Genomic DNA, 23,218 nt, shown 5'->3' with positions numbered 1-23,218 from the left:
CATGTAGTGAAGGCAAGTTACCTGCAATTCACAGTCAGAGTATCAGGTCCCCAAGTCAGAGGACACACAACAAGAATGTACCATCCCTCCATGTGGGGGACTTCATATTGACATTTCCTTTTAATTGCATAACTCAAATAGCCTCACAAGGCATATTGGATGGAAAGACATGTAAAGTGCGTGAGGTTCGTAAGCTCACAAGTCAGCTTCGATTGTCTCGCACCCGCAACGAGAACAGCAAGAAGGACAGGAATAGGGGTGCTGCTACCATAAAAAATAAATTTGCATCTCTTTTTTGATATCCTAGATACCCACTTCTTCTTACTGAATACTATTGGCCTTCCAAATAAAACAAAGCTGAGGATGAAAAATAGCTGCCAAGAAGATATAAAAATACATTTTTATCTGTTGATACCAGAGGATTGTAACGTTATAGATGTCACATGTCCTTGCCCACACAGTTATATTAGTGTAGGGGGGTACATATCACTTTTCATGAATAATAGACTCATTTGTGCAGCATAAGATTCTCACTGATACCAAGTGTAGTGAGTAACAAGCTTAGTTTTGACTTATATGTGCAATTTATTTATCACTTCAGTTAGATTACTTTTTTTTTTTCACTGAAACACCTTCCCTTAAATGTTTATATGCACACAGAATCACCTCTTGATTTTATTTTTCATGCATTTCAAAGCAAAAATGTAAGAAGTAAAATTTATATACTCATAAAAGGTTAACTTCACAACAGGACCAACATATTTCTGATTTTCCAATTTGTACACTTTTTGTCCATAAAAGTAAAGTCTTTAGTGTTCTTTATGTGAACCCTCCCAGATGAGTATTTTGTCTCCTGCCTTCCACTGAAATAAACTGTTTTAACAGTTCCATCAGGATATATCCTTTGCTTGTACTTGACGGTATGGATCTCTCGTTGGCCATTGCTAAACTCCGCTGTTTTCTCCCCGTTTCGGTAAGCAGAGCACAAAAAATTGAGCCACCCCAGTTGCCACCATCCGAATGAGCCACCAAAGGTGTTACCAAAGCAGTGGGCCCCATTTTACACCAGAGAGACAGAGATCTTACTTTGATAACTTGACTACAGTTCTAACTAGAAAATGTTTTCTGTCAACCCTCTGGGTATAGACTTAATAGTGCCATCAGGGAAAACAATTTCCCTTGTACCATCAGGATAGTGCTTCTCTGTGGAAAGACCAGTCTTTTAAATACATTTTTATCATTATATATGTAAACTAATAAATTTAATTGACCAAAATATGCTGGGTAGAATAGAACACCTCTTTGGTTGTTAGGAAACTGGAGAATCTCCAATCCAGATAGAAAAGTGGACTGAGTTATATGAGTGTCATGGTAATAGTACTCTTACATGAACAAATATAGTGAATCTATATCTGAACAAATATAGTGGACCTTTCTCATGCTTTAGCAAAAACATGTAGCAAGTACTGAAGAGGATTTAACTGGAGTTATATGATTACTTAACGTGTTAAAATAATTAGTGAAAAATAGGAACTTTTGTTTAAACAAACATTTCTACAATGTATACAACAGAAAGAATTAACAGAATGTTCTGAAGATCTCGGACAACTGTATTAGTTGTCAACATGTGACTTCGTTTAAGTATTTCTCAATTCAACAGCTACTTAAATTCTTCACAAATTATTTCACAATTCATTGTCTGAGAAACAGAATAAGCATAAATAACTTTTGATGCGGAGTTTACAAGTATGATCATTAGGAGCATAGATCAGCATTCAAGTGCACAAAGGATTGAGAATCAGTAAAATATTTCACTCATATTCCTCTTTGATTATTCAACTACAGTTAAGCAGTCTGTAAAAACAAAAAATTGCCTCTCCACACTTCCCATGTTGCCTTAAATCATTCAATACATACCACAGTTCTATCAGCCTGTATGCGTTTAACATCTCCATTGAAGAATGATACTGTGACTGACTTTTGATCTGCACCGATCTCTTTTTTATTTCCATTCCAGAATACAATGACACGTGACCCATTTGATAGAAGCTGCTCAATCTGCTGGAGCCAAAGCATTGGGAAAACAAGATGCACTGAGATCTGACAATACATGAGAATATAACAAACAGAACACCAATTGCCTTACCTTACCATTTGGATGGCAAATTTCCTCTCTAATTATGGCTTTACTGGCTCTGAGTGCTTGTGTGTCACCACTTATTATGTCAGGGTTCAGCTAAAATCAAACAGCAGTTATTTCTTGTCATATTCCACTACCTATTGAGTTCCCAGAATATACCTGAGGCATGTCTGTAGTTTCATGCTCTGACTCAGAGCAATTGCAATTGTCTTTCCATGGAATTCTTGCTCTTTTGACCTTTGATGCAAATCTGCCTGTCATTCTGTGCAGTTCTGCACAAGCCCTGGTCAAAGTGGAAGAGAGCTGCAACTACGATGTCCTGAGCCATTTCAGTGCAGAGAGAAGACAATCACTTTGCTTTGAGTTAAATAAAAAATTTCACACAACATGGTTTGAAACAAATACATAACATGTCTGTTCAATGTGGAGAGGCATACCTTGGCTTCATGACTGTTGTATAGAATTGTATCACTGTTCTCTGTCCACTTTTAAATAGCAATGCAGAAAGCAGATACGGTATACAACACTCTATAGACACTTCATATAATATTGTATTAAATGGTGCCTGAATAAACAAAATATACACTTACTCATAGATTGAATTCTCTGCTTTCTTATCCTCTGCCACATTAATGGAGTGTCTGCTCATCTGAGGTAGCAAACAGTAGTTATTATAGGTCAAGCATGTCAATCATTAGATTAAGACTTTTGTAAATGTGTAATTAGAGACATTTTTAATTAAAATTATCCATGCACTAGCGCCCCCTAGCGGGCCCGCCAGCGGGCCCAAATTGTCATACTCAAATAAATCGCTTGATAGCATCAAATATTCTTAAATACAGTACATTTGTCAACATAAAATTTCTTAGGACTAATACAAGTACCTACTTACCGATTTTCAGTAGTCTACATGCATCCTTTCGCCAAAATCCCACGCTGAATACACCGTGTTTTTCTGGTAAATTTCTAACAATTATGCCGTAGCCTTTTAAAACATGCTTCCGGTATATGATAACTTCCGATTTTGTCAATTACCATCAAAGCAACTGCGTGACATGTTTAAATAGTAGACAGAGTGTTAGTAAAGTTCTTTAATTGCGTACTCACTTCTTTGGGTAAAACACGCGTTCGGTTCCTTAGTAAGCTAACACAAGCCTTTAGTTACCTCAGAATGTACATTACTGACGTAAAAGTTTTCCTGAATAGCGCATTAGACCCACCCCCCCTTTTTTAAATTTTTTTTTTATATTGATTTCTATTGGCCATTGAAGCGCTATTGTCTTGGAGTAACAGCAATTCTCACCAATGTGTGAAGGGGCAAGGGGAGGAGGGGGCGGTGACTATCGTTTATTTTCCAACTGTGTCCAGGGTAAGCGATGTGATTGGCAGCTGTTTCATCAAATAGAGGACGCTTAGACGAGAACATAGACCCCTCATCACGTTAATGTTTAAAGGTCTGCCACTGTCAACCTCAGTGTTGTTAGCAGATAGTGTAGCGCATGGGTTTGACGCTGTTTGGCGAAACTCGTACAACCATAAGAATGGTTTGATCGCCAATACTTTTGGACATCATAGAAAGGAAGAGGCTTATTTTAGCTGAAGTTTATGTGGAGTTGTTTGGGTGCTGCCAGCAATGACTAGCTTGGCTGCTAACATGAACTAGCTTCGATGTTTGCATAGCAAATCACTAGATGTTTTCATTCACTGCTGGAAAAGTTTGTAATCCTGCTACAAGATGTAAGTGTAAATGAGAAAGTATGCTATTTCTTTACAGTATTACAGCATTTACAGTATTTTCCCCAGCATTTACAGTATTAGCTACAGTATTTTTCCCTAATAAGAATGAAGCTATGAAGCTAATATTGTTGTGGAACTTAATAAAGTAACTTACTGTGATGTTTTAGCAAAAAGAAACATGCAAACTTGGTGTATAGTGACTGATGACTTTGTGTTCATTTGGAGAGGTTTTTGGAAACTTTGGAGATGTCTAGGACACCTAGTGCAAAATACTGTGTAGCTAAAAATTTATTAGACAAGACCCTGGTGGATCAGGAAATGTAGAGCATGAGTGAAACTGAATCTCCAGCTTCAATAGACACCCAAAAAAATCAAAGGTGTTTTATGTTTTTTTTTGTTGTTGACATTTTCTTCTGTATTAGATGAGCTGAAATGGAAGTTAAATGATGGACAAATAAGCCTGGATGTGAATTGATGTCTTGTCCCAAGTGTCTACATCAATTTGAATCCTGAATGATCATTATGCTATGTGTACCATTTCAGATAACTAGTGTTAAATTGAACAAGTACAAATCGGTCAAAAATGAGCTTAAAACTGCAGGTACACATAGGCGCATGCACACACACACGCGCACACACACACACGCGCACACACGCGCGCATATACATACATACATACATACATACATACATACATATATATATATATATATATATATATATATATATATATATATATATATATATGCTATCTATCTATCTATTTTTTATTTATTTATGTCTAGTGTGTGATATACTGGAATTGGAGGATACTAGGTAGCAAAGACAGGAGTTCTTTGGTCTTTTGCACATAAACCTCCTCATGATAGTGAAGCTACCCACGCTGTTGTGTGTTTCACTGAAGAGCTTACTGTGTCTTGTGTGTCCCTATAAAAAGGAACTGCTGATCCATCTGATATGAAACAGTTTATCCACCAGCCAATAAATAATTTCTCTGGGGTGTCCAGACCATTGATGAATGGGGTAAAGGAGGGCTAACGATGTATGCAGATAAACATATGGACTACATTCTGTAATTGCAGAACTACAAAATGCACCTCTATGTAAGTGGAGTTGATAAAATGAAGAGTGTAGGTATAAGGAGGTATGCTTAACAGTGACCAGAGAGTTCAATCAACACTACAAAAATGAATATCAGTAGCAAAGGATAATTGGATGAAATGTACAATATCATGTATGTAAAATTGTATCTTCAGATTGAAAGAAAAGAAAACCATTTAACAAATCACGTTACAGTATTGCTGTTAAACTCACCAGTCTGTCTTGGGGCACTCATGGCATCATCCACAGCTTCGTTTTCAGGTTTCACAGCTTCATTTTCACTGCCATCAGTTGTGTTGATCTCATCTTAAAATTAGGAGCAACCTAAACTCAACTGGCAGCCAATATTCTACATGCTAACATTAGTTACGAGTTGTACTATTGATGTTGGATTAAAGCCTCATTTTTCCAAAATAGTAACCTTAAAAAGCAAGGAAAATCAACACACATTTGTCATTTCACAATTTCATAATGAAAGTATTTCATGTGTCCCATGTATGCTTCAACATAAGACTCATATAATGCACATAAAAATGCATACCTTCAATCTCAATGTCATCAAGTGATTTGCCCTGTAGATTGGGGAGACACCCTTTTTCCATGGCCAGCAAAAGATATGATATTTTAGCCAGCTGAGTTGTCGCTTCTGGGAGCCTGTAGTACTCACGTTGCACACGAACGTCATGTCCCAAGAAGTTTGCCACTTGATCCAAATAAGATCCAGATTAAGAATTTGTGAGAGAGTGGCCACATATTTCAAGTTTCAAGTTTGGTTTATTTGTCACGTACATAGTCATACACGGTATAACTTGCACTGAAATGGTTTTCAAGTGTATTGATCGGAGAGGTTCTGGATTTTGAGCACCACACTGAATTGCATAAAACCTCAGACAGTACTGGCCTCTGTAATGAATTTGAAAGCTGGGTCTGGCAAACAAGAAGCAGTTGGCATCCTGAACCCCATATGCCTTCCTTTTGCTCACCAGAAGAGTCAGAGCATCTACCATGTCTGGTGAGAGAAGAATGGCACCCTTTCTCCCCCTTTTACCTTTGATCTCAAGTCTGCTGAAATGGTTGCAGAGTCTGTTCAAACTTAGAAAGGCCAACTGCAACATCCTCATGGAGAAGAGTTTTATCTCATTCTCATGGTATCTCCACCTGTATATCTGCATTCTGTGTTCCAGGTTTTGCCTCTTCCTCTCTGGTGTCCCCATCCTGATCCACACCAGGTTTTCCAGTGAGCAGAGGAAGAGGAAGAAACAAAGGATTTTGGCTTGAGTGCTTGTTGGAGAAGAGTTTGTGGTTGTTGATTTTGACTTGTTGCTACATTTTGAGTTTGTGTTTGCTAGACTTTGTGTATGACTTTGGATTTGCCCCTTGATTTACAGTTTGTTTTGCCCCTTTGGTTGATTGCTGGATAATATATGTTTCTTGTATCTTGTATGTATATTGTCCTGTATATAGTTTCACACTGGTGGTGGGGAGTGGCTGCCATTTTGTGGGTTTATCTTTGTTCCAACAGTGTAGTCATTGTATGTTTCTTTTTGTTAGCTTAGTCAGCCGTCGTTTTGTTTCTAGTGTGGTTTTGTTTGTTTTGTTGGCCTTGGTCACTCCCGACGTGATTGCACCAGTTTATTGACTTTAAACACCAAAAACTTGTAAATACACTAGATCTTTGCTGTCAACTTTGTCTGGTTATTCATCCCATTACTCATTTCTACTGTTGCACTACTCAAAATCCCATGTTACGGCCTCCCAGCCTAGACAGGGCCGTAACATAATTGGGGGCTTGTCCTTTTGTTTTGGTGGGGTTTTTTTTGTGTATTTTTTTTTTTTTTCTGTGCTGGTTGGTGGTTTTCTCTTGTGGGTGGGGTGACTGTGTGTCGTGTGCAGTTTAGGTTTTTCCATAGTGTGTTGGAAACATTTTTGTTAGGATGGCAAGTTTTGATTTGTCTGGCTTTACTCTTTGTCCTACCCTGAAGCAGTTTGACCTGTGTAGAAAGGCAGACCTGTTGATACTAGCAGATTTCTTTGATGACGTGGTGACCCATTCAGTTACAAAACGAGAGATCAAGGAAGTCTTAGAGGCCTGTTTGGTACAAGAGGGCATTTTGCCAGAACTGGGTGGTCCTGTTGGTGTTGCGGTGAACCTGACACAGGGCATGTAATGGTGGAAACCAGAGACGACTCTCTGGTCCGCTCATGCAGAGAGCCTCAGGTCATCCAGTTTCCTGGTGGTGACCCGATGCTGGCTTTGAAACTAAAGGAAGTGGAGCTGGAAATGAGACAGGAACGTGAGACAGAGTTACTGAGGGTGTGGAACTTACAGCTTGAGGTTAAAAAGGCAAATAAGGAGGGAGCGATCTGGAGGCATAGCCTGGGTCTGGAGGGTCCTATTCCTCGTCCCTGGAAGTTCTCCTCCCCTATGCCAGATGGCTTGGCTAACGGCAGTACCTGATCCTGAGATGCCAGATCTCATGTGACAAAAGGAGCTGGCTGTGGCTCAGAGAGCAGACAGCACCCTTTTACAATGCTTCACCTTTGCAGATGAACAAAGAGAAAAAGCTACAGGATATACCAGTGAGTATTACCTTGAAAATGACGTGTTAATGCGAAAATGGTCTTCGATTGACCCTAGTGAAGAGTGGAACACAGTGACGCAAATGGTGGTACCAGACAAATACCGTGCCTATATTTTGTTTGTAGCATATGATCACCCCTAGTCAGGTCATCTGGGTGTGCGAAAGACCACACAGTGGATTTGGAGACATTTTTTTTGCCCATCAATCCGAAAAGACAAGGTGAATTACTGTCAGTCTTGTAATACATGCCAACTGGTTGGGAAACCAAACCAGGTTATTCCACCTGCACCATTTGGTTTCAATTCCTGTGGAGGGTGAACCCTTTGAACGGGTTCTCATAGATTGTGTAGGTCCCCTGTGAAAGACACGGGCAGGACATCGTTACTTGTTGACTTTAATGTGCACCACCACTAGGTACCCAGAAGCGATCCCCCTTCATTCACTTAAATCTAAAGCTGTGATTAAAGCATTGATTAAGTTCTGTACTACCTTTGGCCTACCTAAATGTATCTAATCTGACAGAGGGACTAATTGCACCTCAAACCCATTCACTCAAGTAACACGTGATTTTAAATATCCAACACCACTTCTCCAGTGCATATCACCCTGAGTCTCAGGGTACATTGGAAAGGTTCCATCAGACTTTCAAAAATATGCTGAGGTTGTACTGTGCTGAGTATGATAGAGTGGGATGAAGGTGTTCCTCTGCTCCTTTTTGCTATCCGTGACAGTTCAAGAGTCTTTGGGGTTCAGCCCTAATGCATTACTTTTTGGACGCACAGTGCATGGTCCATTGAAGGATTTATATGACCAATGGTTGTCATCCAGTCCCTGAGATAGTGTGCACCTTTGTGATTTCTCTGGCAAATTACATAATAGATTGCACTTTGTTCAACAACTAGCCAAACGCAACCTTAATGATTCTCAGGCAACTATGAAACTAATTTATAACCAAAAAGCTGTTGGTCATTCATTTGAGGTTGGTGACAAGGTATTAGCCCTTTTGCCTATGTCGGGATCTTTCTTACGTGCACGCTTTGCAGGTCCCTATGTGATGGAGAAAAGATTGTCCCCTACCACTTATGTTTTGGCTACCCCTGATCGTAGACGAAAGACACGTATGTGCCATATCAATTTGCTAAAGCCCTATGTGGATCGAGATGTGGTTTCTTCATCATCATCAATCCTTCGTATCCTGGCAATGGTTATGGTTGCTGCTGAGTATTCCCCTGAACAAGGTTACACGTGGCTCGCAACTGTCTACCGTGTGCACTTCTACCCAATTCAGAAGCCCTACAATGTCTCCCAGAGAAGCTGTCAGACTTGTCACCCTCAGCTAGGGATGATCTCTTTGCTCTCACTGAGAGATACCCATCCCTATTTTCTGATACCCCTGTGTACTCCTGTTGGTCAGCATGATATAGATGTAGGCTCACACCCTCCGATTAAACAACATCCCTATCAGGTAAACATGCTTTCAGGAAACAGCATATCTGCTTGATAATGGTTTAGCCATCCATAGTAATAGCCCTTGGTGTTCCCCATCTTCTGGTTCCGAAACCTAAAGGAACTTTTCACTTTTGCACACATTTTCGTAAAGTGAATGATATTACAGTAGAGGATTCATTCCCCATGCCTTGTATGGAAGACTGTGTTGACAGAATAGGATCTTCTAATTTCATGAGTAAGGTCGACCTCCTAAAGGGTTATTGGCAGGGGTCACTTACACCTCGCGCCTCAGACATTTCAGCGTTTGCCACCCCTGATAAATTCCTGCAGCCCTTTGGTTTCAAAAATGCACCTTTAACCTTTCAGCAACTTATGAATATTGTTAGGTGATGTCCTGAATTGTGAAGCCTACCTGGATGATGTAGTTGTTTATACGCAAATGTGCAGTCAACACCTGCAAAAATTAGAAATGGTTTTTGGAAAGTTGCAGGACGCGTCGCTTGTTTTGAATCTAGACAAATGCGATTTTGGTAAGGGTGAGGTAGCATAGTTGGGCAAACTGGTTGGCCATGGGATGGTTCGTCCTTTGGATGCCAAAGTCCAGGCCATTCTGTCCTTTCCCAGAGTTTTTACACCAGGACTCATTGATATAAATGCATACTCCTCCGCCGCGTGTTTTTCCGGAAAGTGCATTGTCTCTATCGGCACGGATTGAGACTAATCCATCCAGATGAATGGCGGCATCTGGAATACTGTCGCAGAGCCACGTTTCGGTAAAGACTAAAACACAGCAGTCTCTGAACTCTCGCATTGTAGTCTGCTGGAGTTTGATGTAGTCCAGTTCATTATCCAAGGAGCAGACATTTGAAAGGAATAGAGACGGTAGAGCTGGTCTGCTAGGATTAGCTTTTATCCTAGCACGGACCCCAGCTCGCTTCCCCCGCTTCTGCTTCCTTGCACAACGCTTGCGGTGTCTCCCCCTTCGGCATTCAGACTTAGGCGACGCCGTGGTCTGCAGGCCTGGTACGCATAGCAAACCGAGCTCACAGAGCGTCTGAAGCACGCCGTCGTCCAGGTAGGTTTGTGCATTATGTCTTAAGTGTAGCAGGCTATGGCGGTGGTATACATGGAGTTTGGTTGTTTCCATGTACGTGTGGTTTAAGTTGCGGGAAAAAAAGTAGTACAGACGACAGATAGTAGCACAATAGCACCGTTATCGGACCTGGAGTGGCCGCTGCGTGCTACCACGCCGCCATTTCGTCAGACCACATGACAGTTCTACAGACTGTATTGAATGACAATTACATTCTGAAATGCAGTGCCTGAAATTACTTCTGTTTCTCTGCATGCTTTGTTAGCCCCTTTCACCCAGTTCTTGCAATTATTATTTGGGTAGTGGATCATTCTTAGCACTGCAGTGACTCTGACGTGGTGGTGGTGGTGGTGTTAGTGTGTGTTGTGCTGTCACGGGTGGATCAGACACAGCAGTGCTTCTAGTTTTTAAATACCTCAGTGTCACTGCTGGACTGAGAATAGTCCACCAAAAAAAATATATATATATTTAGCCATCAGCCTCATATGGGCAGTCCTGTGACCACCAATAAAGTTTTGATAGATGACCTATCATCTTTAACTTCACATCTACAAGGTGGACCAATAAGGTAGGAATGTCTAACGGAGTTTACAATGAATGGACACAGTATTTAAAACCTCCAGCAGCACTGCTGTGTCTGATCCACTCATATGAGCACAACACTCACTGTCGCACCCTGTCAGTGTCATTGCAGTGCTGAGCATGATCTACCACCCAAATAATACCTGCTGTGTGGTGGACCTGTGGGGGTCCTGACCATTGAAGTACAGGCTCAAAGGGGGCTACAAAAGTATGCGGAGAAACAGATGGACTATAGCCTGTAATTGTAGAACTACAAAATGCTCCTATATAGTAAGTGGAGCTGATAAAATGGGCAATGAGCAGATGGACTTAATGAAGTGGCTGGTCAGTGTATAGCTAAAGATGAGTGTAATGTCATACATAACAAAAAAGCTTTCCATTGTAATGAAATTCAAACATGAATACTTTTAGGGCATGTTTATATATTCTCTGTCTCCTTTCACATTCATGTTTGCTTATTAGGTCTCCTCTGTATTCCAAAAGAAAATCTCCCTTATCAAAATGGATAAAGTTGAATACTCCATGGCCTACATGAAGAAACAGAGAACATGTTAAACTAGTACTTCGCAGTGTTAGTGAAAGTACATGGCTCACTAATTATGGGATATGTTTATCTAATTAGCATTGTATAATTTGCAAAAAACCCCCAAAAAAACCCAACCAAACAAAAACCACATGATGACAGACTATGTCACTGTCTTAAGTGACTTTCTTGGTTTTCTGGTGTATAAGGACATGGTGCCACATTATCTCACTTGGATAAGAGCATCTACAGTGCTGGAATTATGAGGACACCAGCCCTGTCCTCATAAACCCAAATGTCCTAATGTTGGTATGTTATCAGGTGAAAGGTCCAGTGAAAATAATGCTAAAGATATGATAAATGAGTCTTAACAAAAATCCTGACTAAATCTACACCCATAAACCTTTCCCATGCAGCAGGGAAAGATTAACACAGACACATAGTATGTACAAAACAGCAACATACATTTCACCAGATTAGTGGAGTCGGACCAAATAACAGTCCCTAGAAAAATAATTATACATGGTGAGGCAGCCTTCAGATGTTACGCTGCGGTCAGCTGGAGTAAACTTCATGAACCCATGTGCTATGCACAGACTAACCACTTAACCACTTTCAAAAACAGAAAACATGTTCTCCTGTGCCTTTCTGATCAATTAAGCTGTTTAGACCTCGGGGACAGTTTTGAGCTGCTATTCTATAGCTTTGATTTGATGCCCATCATATTTATTTTACTTGAACTTATATCTCTTTAACTGTTCATTGTATTTCTCTAATTTTTGTTCAAATTGAATAATTTTTCTTCTTTTTAATGTATTTTGCTCTTTTAATTCATTTTTAACATTTCATTGTTTAATTTGTTTACTATTTAAATCAACCATATTTTACTTGTATGAATTGTTTTGCCCCGCCCCCCCATGTGGACGCCTACGGGCCGGCACCCTTCCCTTACAGAAGCACTGTGGCACCCTCACATATCGTCGGCCATATTAGTGGGGGTCTCCATACCAATGAGTCCCCTCAGCTGCCTGGCAACCGTGGATCTCCTTATACCAACCAGGAGCTCTACTGGCAGCAGCTCTACTGGGACTGGTATGTGCAGACCTACTACACCCACCTGTCCTGCCCGGAGCAATGGCATTTGGCCTGCCACCAGAACCACATGGAGAACATGGCCAAGCAAAAGAGGACGACTCCACCAAGGCAGCAGTGGAGGAGAAATAGGAAGGCCTTCTCTGGAGATGAGGGATCCTTCTCTCACTCAAGCTCAGGGATGGGGTGCAGGCTGATGAGGGTCAAACTCCCAGCAAAAGGTTGCACATGAACCTCTTCGGTGAGCAGCCAGTTGTGAGTGATGTGGTCAATACCAAGGAAGGAGAAGTGTTCTTCTCCGAGGAAATCCTAGACATGCTGGAGGTGATTCTTGGCATTCTGGATCTGACTGCAGAGATGGGCTTCTATGTCTGAAGTGATATGGATTATTAGACTGTAAATAATTGTTATATCTGTTTTGTAAATGTTTTGTAAATTGTTAATCTCACTGTTTTGTAAATTATTCTTTTTTTGTATTGGAAGTTGTATTAAAGTTTATTTTGAGTTATATTGTTTGTCAGATCTTATTTCATTATTTAGTAAAGATTCATAGTTGTAACGAGGAGGCTGAGGCCGAGACACACAAAACTGAAACAAGCGTTCATTTATAAATACAACATGAATACATAGCAAGCAGGCTGTCGGGGTTAAACACAGACAACAGTAACATGAAAACAATAGACTTTATTAGACGCAGACTAACGACACAGACAACGAGGAACAGGTGTGGAACACAGGGAGGGCGTGGCCATACTGACGAATACACACACACACACACATACAGGGAGACGCTTGTGAGGAGGGGCTGAATCATGACAATAATTCATTAAATATATTTTGTTTGTTACCTTAATTAAAACATACATGCAACCCAGTTACCTTGTTTGCAAAAAATGCAGTGGATAAAGTCTAATTTGCTGAATTGTGCTTTATGGTAAAATGTTGTATGAACTGTTCAAGAGAAGATGCAGCAAATCCAAATAGTGTCTATCAAAAAAAGTCTACATCAACTCAGTCCTTTCAGAGCAGCAGAAAAAACAGCAATATTTTGGGACTATCCTGTTGACCCTGTGACCATGTGGTGACTGGGTAATAAATGGGTTAGAGCACAGCAGGGCCCAGTGCAGCAGTACAGTAAGTATTGTCTTCTTTGCTTGACTCATTGGAAACGGTCCCATGAAGTCCACTCCTAGCATTTCCCCTGGTTGTTGGACTACGGTCTGTTGTATTAACCCTGCAGGCAGGACACTACTGTTTTTGTTCTGTTGGCAGATTTGACCTGCCTTGACAAATGACCACACATCCTTCCGGGCCATAGGCCACCAAGCCACCTCCAGAATTTTCTGAGGGTCTTCATGTGGCCTAGATGTCCCCGAAATATGCTGTTGTGGTAATAGTGAAGAAATTGTTGAACCAATCCTTCAGGGAACATGAGTTGATAATTAAAACCCCCATGTCTAGAGGGCACTATAGTTGTACCTTATATGCAATAACAAATAATGTAAGTGTAACTACTGCTTATAATAATTTTGCCATATTTATCATGAAAATTTGAAGTTTGTAGTCATTTTCATGGTACACATTTGACTCATTTGGCTATGTTATCCTGTCTTTGTCTTGAAGTGAAGCAGATTCACCCTCCCCTCCCCCACATGGAATGTTTCATACCTCTTCTGACCCACTCCCAGGGCAATCAACTTCTACCCTCCCACAATCTGTGGACACCCGTGAGGGTGTCTGCTGGACCTCTGCTGGACCTCTGCTGGAAGACTGGTTAGTCACAGAAGCACCAAAAGCACAAGCCCACCCCATGCAAAGAACGGAGTGCCCATACCATCACCTCTGACACCTAGCAGCGCCTCACACATTGAATTTCTACCCCAGGAGGACCCCAGGAGTTCAGCTGGATTTTCAGATGGTCTACAGACCTTCTGACATCTTCCAGCTGTTCTTCAGTCAATAGGTGCTCCAAACCCTATGCAACAATATCAACTGATATGCAGCACAGAGAAAAGGGAATGACATAAAGAGGCAGTGGACCGATGTAAATGCTGATGAAATGCTTCATTATAGCAGCATAATCCATATTGGACTGGTGAAGCCTTCGGAATGGTGGAGGAAGGATCACTTGCATAGCCACCCGTTTCCTCATTCTGTGATGGCTGGGTAGCAGTATGAGGCCATCAGTGCATATCTGCACATGAGTGACCCAGCGGCAGATGCCAAAAATGGTCAGCTCCAAGGTCAGCCTGGGTATGATGGTCTCTTCTGCCTCAAGCCACTCCACGAACACATCCTGCCAGGCCTACTACCACCCGCACCAGAACACTGCTGTAGATAAAAGAATGGTGCCCACCGAGGTGAAGATCGGGATAAAGGACAAGCTCACCAAGTGGGGATACAAGCTCTTCGTCCTGGCGACAGCTCCAATGGCTACACCTATAACTTCAGCGTGTATGAAGGGAAGTCACGGAAATCATCTGGAAATGGCCTAAGTTTCATTGCTGTGGTTAATCTGATTCATGCATCTTCTCTGGGCACATGATACACAGTTTATGTTGACAATTTTTACACCAAATCACTGCTCTTCCATCACCTGCGAGGAATTGGTTTTGGGTAGTGTGGAATCATCCGTGAGACCAGGATAGGATTCCCAAGAACATCAGCTAATGCCCTGCCAAAAAACAAACTGGGGTGACATGTGATGGATCAGGGATGGCCCGTTGTTGTTCATAGTGAAGGGACACACAAGATGTCAAAGTGTGCTCCACTGTCCACAATGCCTTTAGTGGGAAATCAGTGCAGCATCGGGTCAGAAGTCGAAGTGGCACTTGATCCGCCCAACGGATCCCTGTACCAGACCCTATGTGGGCATACATGTTCATAGGAGGAGTTGACATGTCTGATGCCCTCATAAAGTACTTCTCTGTAACGCAAAATACCAGGAGCTGGTATCTACAGCTTTTTCTTCACTTTATTGACATTGTGGTGATGAACAGCTTCATTATCCATAAGGAAATGGCACTGGCAAGACAGCAGAAGCCCCTCAACCAGAAGCGCTTCAGGGAGATGTTGTGTATGGAACTGACTGGTGCTGGGCAGCCACAGGAATCCCAGCAGGCAGAAGCTGTGAGTGCCTGTTCATCTCTCCCTCATGTCCCAGAGCAGAGACCACAGGAAAGCTTCCCTGTTCCAGTGTGTGAGGTATACACTTACGTGCAACAGGAGGAAATGTGTGCACTGTAAGATGAAAGCAATGTTAATGTGTAGATCTTACAGTGTTCCACTCTGCATAGATGTAGAACAAATGTGCTTCACAGAGTGGCATGATCAGAAGAGCACTTAGAGACTTACATTTTTGTACATATTTGTAAATACTTTGAGGTTGCTGTGTTTTGTAAGTTTGCTGTGTTCCATTTTTGCCTCCTAAAATCCAACCCCTCATCCACATCATAGGAGGTGCTAACAGCACATGATTAGTGTTTGAAATTGTTCTGGCTAACGAGGCCACCGCTGTGGACATGTTTATAGCATTTATGAACTGTTTCCTCTAGTAGACTTTGAAGTCCAGTGTTGTCTTTGCTTGGTTTTGTTTACATTTTTCCATTTTGGATAGGGTATTCATTTCCTTGAAGAAATGAACTCTGAAATGTACTTTATCATAAAAGACAAAATATATCGCACACTCTTGATATATAGTGCCCAATGACTTTTTTGGATTTGGGCACTCTAGAGTTGCCTGATGATGTCAAGTGGAAAATTCAGTGTAGCTGCTGAATACTTTATTGTATTTGCTCCCAATGTTGCAGGTTTTTTGTTTTTGTTTTACAAGACCCTGGTGAAAGAAGAAATGTATTGAATGACTGATTTTGCATCCCCAGCATGCACATACACATTGGATAAGCCTGTAACGGCCCGAGCGCCGCAGGGCATGGAGCAGGACGCACTGACTCTATCGATCTAGACAGACATTTCTTAACAAATGAAGAAGACAATGGCACTCACATATAATGTAAATGGTGAACATGAATGTGAATACGCGCAACATTGATTATGTGAACACGAACAAAAGCAACGTGAACAATAACCAACAATACTGCACACACCAGCAGGCGTTTAAATACATATAGACAAACAACAACACTAAACCATATGCAGGTGTGTGCTAACAGGGAGGGCGTGGTTACAAACAAGACAATTACAATAACTTCCCACTGCACGCGGCGGGCCGAACCGTATGACTAGTGGAGAGAGGAGCAGTCTGTGACAAACCCCAAAATAAAAGGCATTTCCTTGTTTTTTTCCACTTTTGTTTCTGTTTCATATTACCAATTGGAACCTAAATGATGGAAATGGAAAAGCCTGGATGTAAAAGTCTGGATGTAAATGAATGTCTTTTCCCAAGTGTCTACTTAATTTAAATCCTGAAGATACATTTTGAAATGTATGTGTTCCATGCCAGCTTGGTGGACAGGATCAGCCTGCCCTATGGAGTCATACCCATGCATGAATAAACTCCACTTGTGCAAGAATCCCCTGCTGCCCAAATATTTGATAGGCTGGGGCTTTTCCCTCATTAACTGGCCAACGTTTGTTTTTTTTCATCCAGCCCTGGTGGAGAATTCTCCTTTTGTGAGTAGTTCTTGGAGAATTAAAGAGGGGGATTATTAGAAATTCCTACAAGGAGAATTCCTTTCTGTACAAATTTGACTTGTGTACAGAGTTTTAACATAGATATAAGAACACTGCAAGCTAACCGGTCAAAACCTGTTTGATAGTTCTGGTCTCTGTTGATGGAAAAATTTATGATGAAACTCATGCTTCCTCTTTTGATGTTTTACTGTAATTTTTCATATTCTCAGACTACCGAGACTAGCTTTTTATTAATGTTTTTGTCATTATAAGGTTTATTGATTGCCTAGCCCTTGAACATACTGTTTGTTTTAATGATATGCAAATTATCTTTATGAATATGTTAATCTCCAAATAGTTATGCTTTTTACACAATATATTCTCATGAAAAGAGGAAGTAAACTGTGTGTGCTTCTCGGCATCTCTGACTCTGTGTCACTCATTTTGAGACGCATGCCCCAGGGCCCTGAGGGAGAACAACCAGATTAAGGGAGATTGATGGTGGGTCCAAGGGGAGGACAGGTTATGGAAAATTGGGAATTTGTCCTAATGTCTTCATGTCAGTTTATCTACAGTATATCGACGGACGATTGAGCACAAGCACATTATCAGTTTTAACCCTAAAGCATAATAAGTATAACTTGGGTGGTAGTTTTTTTAGACCAGAGAGCAATATGACCAGGGACCAGATGGAGGTATGTGGTGTATATAATGAAGCGAATGCCACGTTTGTCTTTGCTGTTTATATGTTTATACATAAATGACTGCACCTTGTCACAAATTATTACATATCTGTTACCCTGATATGAATATTTCCTGTCTTAGTTTCATAACTGGCATCCTTGTGCTCTTTAATTCTTACAAAGTTTGTTAGACCACATATTTTCTTAGAGGAACTGGAAATAATATAATCTACAGTATTTATAGGACCACACATTATTGAATTTTAGATAATTGTAACACTTGAATCATTGGCATCTAATAACTGAAAGACCATAAGATATGACTCATTTTGCATGTTTACATACACAAAATTTTCTCAATCGTTGCAGTTTTGTCACTTCTAGTGTGCTCTCTTGTTTGCTTTTTGTATTGGTTACTACCATTCTTTTTTCTCTAGTAACTGAGTTTTAGATTACATTTAACATTTGTATCATTTGTACTCTTTGAGCCTCCCATGTCCAGAAATGTATACTGTGCTTCCAAATGCTCTGCCCAATCTTTATACATCAACATAAGCAATAACAACGATTACTGTGAAAAATGCATTATTAAAAAGCTAGACAAGCAAGACAAACCCATAAAGGCTTTAAACTGCATTTTTAGAAAGTTGGAAATAAATGTTTAGATTAGAAAATATGATGAAGTTTCCAAATGCCTGTACTCTGAAACTTCAACTTCACAAAGAACCCTTTAAGAACCCTTTATTTGAGAAGTAAATTCTCTGTGACATTCTTGATTCAACCGAATGGTTAACTGATCATTTGAATAAGGTGTGCTGAAACACAAAGAGCACTGGTCTACGCAGCACTGCATCACTCCGGAGCTAGAGCACTACATTTGTGCTTCATTTTACCACAAACACCTTATCTGGGGCATTTTATAGCAGAGTGGAATGTATTCTTCAACAGTCTCTGCACATGCCATTGATTGAGCCTGTCAGATGTTTTCTACTCTTATTAAGAAAAGCATATTGTCAGCTAAACATGGTAAATAAATGGGTGGATCATCTATGTTCATTTAATGCACTTCAGAAAGTGCATTGTTCATAGTATAAACTGTCCACAGTTTGCACTGCAGTCTTGTGGGCAAAGACGGGGCAAATGTTAATGTATGTTATTTCACCTTTGCCCTGTGTGTCACTGCAGAGCAACAAAGAGAAAGTTTCCAGAAATGCTGAAACCAGTTGTGAATAAACATTCATATTATACATATGATTTCAGCTGAATGGAGATACGCCAACAACGATTGGACTGTAAGGTTTGATTACACTGAACGGTTGTGTCATAAACATGCCCTGAAAAAGAGGCCACTTCACTGTATAGTTTTGGCAATGCTTCTGTTGTCATCATGTCCTTTCTGTGGATGACAGCACCTTTCTGTCGATGATTACTGAATTAGGATTGTCATTATAAAAAAAGAACACTACCAGCTCTCAGACTGAAGCAAACTGCTGTTAAAAGATGAGGCTGTGTGATAAGGGCCTTACTTCTGTGTTGGAGCCTGTATTACGTTCATGTGTTGAACTTTTGTAATGTAGTATGAGCAGCTGCTTTATATGAAGCCAGTGGAAATCTGACAGACTGGAATAAAAAACCTTCAATGCTTGAGTTGGTTTCTGGATAAATGTGGCTTTCTTCTTTTCCTGCTACAGGATTTTAAACCGCTAAAATGATTAGCCAGAATACCAAAAATATCCTGGTGGTGCCTTTTGGATTTTTATCCTTATTCACTGCATATGGAGGGCTGCAGAGTCTACAGGTAATAAAGGTTATGTACTTTATAAATGTATATTATTGTATTCATGTAAAAGTGATAAAGGAGACACTATTATACAGTACAGTGAATAATGATTCAGTTATAATTGTGACTGTGACCACTGATATATGTGAATATGAATAGTCAGACAGAATTAGTCTTTACATATTTGAATGACTAACATTTTAACTAACAAACTATCAAAATCACAGATGAAACTTAAAAAACTATGTAAAACAGATGTGGATGGTAAGTGTTTCCTTCATGTGGAGAAGAGTGAGGTTATATAACATATACATTATATTACTTGAACTTATTGCATATGATGTGCCACAGAGCAGTCTAAATGCAGAGGAAGGAATGGGAGTCATATCACTGAGTGTCGTCTATGGAAGCATTATTCTATCCTCCATGTTCCTGCCTCCCATTATGATAAAAAATCTGGGCTGCAAATGGACTATCTTTATCTCAATGGCTTGTTACATATCTTATTCCTTTGGAAACCTCTTCCCTGGGTGGTGAGTCAAAAATATCTGTTCATGAAAATGACCAGGAATTATAGCATTTAAATAAGACTACCACATTTTAGAGCCTCTACTAATATTCTGAATGTTATTGGAAAATCCAAATACTTTCTCAGACTAAGAGCACTTATGCATGAGGTATACCTTTAATAATCACTGGTTGCAATTTCAGTCACATTGCATAAAATAAAAAGATGTTAGTTGTTTTTTAACCTCATAAACAATATCTATTAAATAGTAAAACCCAGTAGTAACCCTGCTAAAATGAACTTAGCACAGACCAGTGGGAACCTATGCTCTGCACATTTGTTTGTTTTCTCTATCCTAGTAGACCGGTCCTAGTAGACCGGTCTTAGTAGACCTGTCTGAGTAGACCTGTCCTAGTAGATCTATCCTAGTAGACCGGTCCTAGTAGACCTGTCTGAGTAGACCGGTCCTAGTAGACCTGTCCGAGTAGATCTGATGTGTTTGATTAGGGATTCATTTTCTTTTACATTTCTTACTAGACTTACATCAGTGGAGCTCACTGTTGGACATTACAGTATCACTGTAACAATGCCACTCTTGGACACAGTGAATCCTAATGGGATATATTGTATCTGCAGGGCAGCCTTGATTACTACATCTGTTCTTCTGGGTTTGGGAGGTTCACCACTTTGGTCTGCCAAATGCAGCTACCTCACCATCAGCGGAAACATACAGGCAGAGAAAGACAAGAAAGGCCAGGATATCATCAACCAGTACTTTGGCATCTTCTTTCTCATCTTCCAGTCCTCTGCCGTGTGGGGAAATCTTATGTCTTCTCTCATATTTCAACAGGACTCTAATATAGGTATATATGAAGTGGAACTGCCACATGGCATTGTGCTCAGTCTCCCAGTTGAGATTCTGAGGCTTCTGTGTATTTGTTTCTGATCCAAGGTGATATTTCTGAGGAGACACTGCAGTACTGTGGAGCAGCACTCTGCAATGAGAACTTCACAACCGTGGGAAACTTCACCCGGCCTGAGCAGCACCTAGTCAACATACTGCTGGGGTGCTACATTGGTAGGCAGTTATAACTCCTGTTGTTCCTGCTTTTGTCTGTGAAACCATTAGAAACCCTTGAATTATTGATCAGTGTACCAGTCACAGTATTTTATAGTTGCACATGCTGGCATAATAAATACATGTCTAAGCAACATGTCTAAGCAACAGGCTATTCTTAATATGCTAAACAAGATCTCTAAAAAGGGTACATTTTTAAAATAGCTGAACTAAGCAATACCTCTTTAGGTGTGGGGGTCCTGGCGATGGTGCTCATTGGAGTTTTTCTGGACAACATTGATGGAATTATGGCCCGCGACTTTCGAAGAAACAGAGGCAATCATTCCTTCTGCAGTACCTTTCTGGCCACTTTCAGGCTCTTGCAAGGTAAGAGGTTGATAATGCTCATTCCATTGACCATGTACAGTGGATTTGAGCAAAGCTTCCTTTCTGGTGAATACACTAAGGTAAACAGTTCTGAGAATATATTTAATCACTGCACAGGGAACAAACTACTGAGGCCAATTAACAGTATGCAAATATGCACAGTTATCAGTTAGCCAAGCAAAGAACCCTAAATTGACTATAATATTGTAAACAACTGAAAGCCATTATATGTCAAAGGGCCAAAACAGGAAAAGGCTTTCTTACCAAAATTCCTTGAATCAACACTGTGCCCAGTCTTATGCTGATCTCACTCATATATTTAATTTGTATACTGGCTTTCTGACACCCAGTATCTCTATTTAAAATGAATGATAATGATGGGTGAAGGTGATGTAACGTGGCAATAGAGGCCTGTAAATGAATATTAAGATATGGAACTTTTTTGCACATGGATGGTCAGTTTATGTTGATGCATAAATGATGCAATTAAATGGCATTTAGCAGTTTCAGGGCTGAAGCACCATGTTCATGAATGATGTCTCCATAATATTAGCCTGAATAATTTTACTTCTATCAAAAGTTCAACTGTTCATATTATTATAATATAGAAATACAAGGTCTTAAGTTTCTTGCCAACTCTTTAATATGTATTATAAATGTCAGCTCAAAGTTTAAAAGGAATTACGACTACCCAAGTATGCAAATACAGGACTCGTTCAATAGTACCATTATTCAATGCATAGACAGCCACACTATCACCAGTCCATTTGTGTAAACCTAGAGAATAGCATATATTAAGAAAATGTGTACTGCTCATGATCATTTTCTCGTGTAGAATTATGTGATCTGTGCAATGGGAATCCATTATGTTGGTTTTGTGATGATCTGCTTTGGTGCTGTAAACGCGCTGAGCTCCTATGCCTTTGGGAGGCTGTCTCAGTACACAGGAAGAATTGCCCTCTTTTGCTTTGGTAAGATAATAGTCACCAACTCTCATACAGAGTTCATTCCCAATCTATCCCTAAGTGTGCTACATTAGGACTGGATTAAACTCCTGAAAGGTGATTCAACCTCTTACTTTTATAGCTGCCTTGATAAATCTGAGCTGTGCAATCGCCTTGCTGTTCTGGAAGCCCCATCCAGACCAACTGCCTGTCTTCTTCGTGTTTCCTGCTCTTTGGGGCATGGCAGATGCTGTGTGGCAGACACAAACTAACGGTGAGTGTCTGAACGATACATTAACTCTGTTTATTTTATGCAGAAGAATAAGTAGCTGTTTTGGCAAGCACCCTAATGCATTACTTTTGTATATCCCATTCAGCACTGTATGGCATTCTCTTTCCCAAGCACAAGGAGGCAGCATTCGCTAACTATCGCATGTGGGAATCTTTGGGCTTCGTGATAGCGTTTGCATACAGCACATTCATCTCTCTATCCACAAAAATATACATTCTTATATCAGTTCTAGCACTGACCATGTTAACTTACATTTGGGTTGAGTACAATGAGTACAAGAATCCTACTGTATCTGCAATACAAATATGTGACGATTTAGAAGAGAAACACGTCAAAGGCACCCCTGCAAATGTGAAAATTATTTGCCAGACACTTATGTAAATATAGACATGTTTTTAACGACACTTGTATAATCTGTATAAATAGTCAAACCTACATGTCAACATATTCGTTCCTGGAGACCTGCTGAGTTAAATTTCAGTGTAATCCCTGCAGGCTGCTAGATCTGGAGGAACAGGTTTGGGCAAAAAAAAAATATATATATATTATATTAAAAAATATTATTTTGACCGTATATTATGGTCATTTTACGAACATTAATGTTATTTTCCCCAGTACTAACCTACTTGTATCTTT

General features: G+C 40.3%; 1 protein-coding gene and 1 long non-coding RNA gene across 2 annotated transcripts; one reads left to right on the top strand and one right to left on the bottom strand.

Annotated features, from left to right (window-relative positions):
- Positions 1 to 1,503: 1,503 nt before the first annotated feature.
- On the bottom strand, positions 1,504 to 3,873 carry LOC118241067. Its single transcript, XR_004775823.1, has 2 exons — positions 3,033 to 3,873; positions 1,504 to 2,789 (listed from the first exon to the last, which is right to left on the bottom strand). It is a non-coding gene; the product is annotated as an uncharacterized LOC118241067 (long non-coding RNA).
- Positions 3,874 to 6,530: 2,657 nt separating this feature from the next.
- Positions 6,531 to 23,117, top strand: LOC113570814 (protein unc-93 homolog A-like). The gene is made up of 9 exons (XM_035523950.1): positions 6,531 to 10,084; positions 19,306 to 19,412; positions 19,746 to 19,927; positions 20,539 to 20,765; positions 20,855 to 20,980; positions 21,209 to 21,426; positions 22,182 to 22,317; positions 22,433 to 22,564; positions 22,668 to 23,117. The coding sequence occupies exons 2-9, from the start codon at positions 19,323 to 19,325 to the stop codon at positions 22,961 to 22,963; spliced, it is 1,407 nt and encodes a 468-aa protein (XP_035379843.1). The 5' UTR covers positions 6,531 to 10,084; positions 19,306 to 19,322; the 3' UTR covers positions 22,964 to 23,117.
- The last annotated feature ends 101 nt before the right edge of the window (positions 23,118 to 23,218 follow it).

The sequence above is a fragment of the Electrophorus electricus genome, chromosome 3 (assembly GCF_013358815.1).
Source record: "Electrophorus electricus isolate fEleEle1 chromosome 3, fEleEle1.pri, whole genome shotgun sequence".
In the NCBI taxonomy this organism is placed as follows: Eukaryota; Metazoa; Chordata; class Actinopteri; order Gymnotiformes; family Gymnotidae; genus Electrophorus; species Electrophorus electricus.
This window is presented reverse-complemented; position numbering and strand designations above follow the sequence as displayed.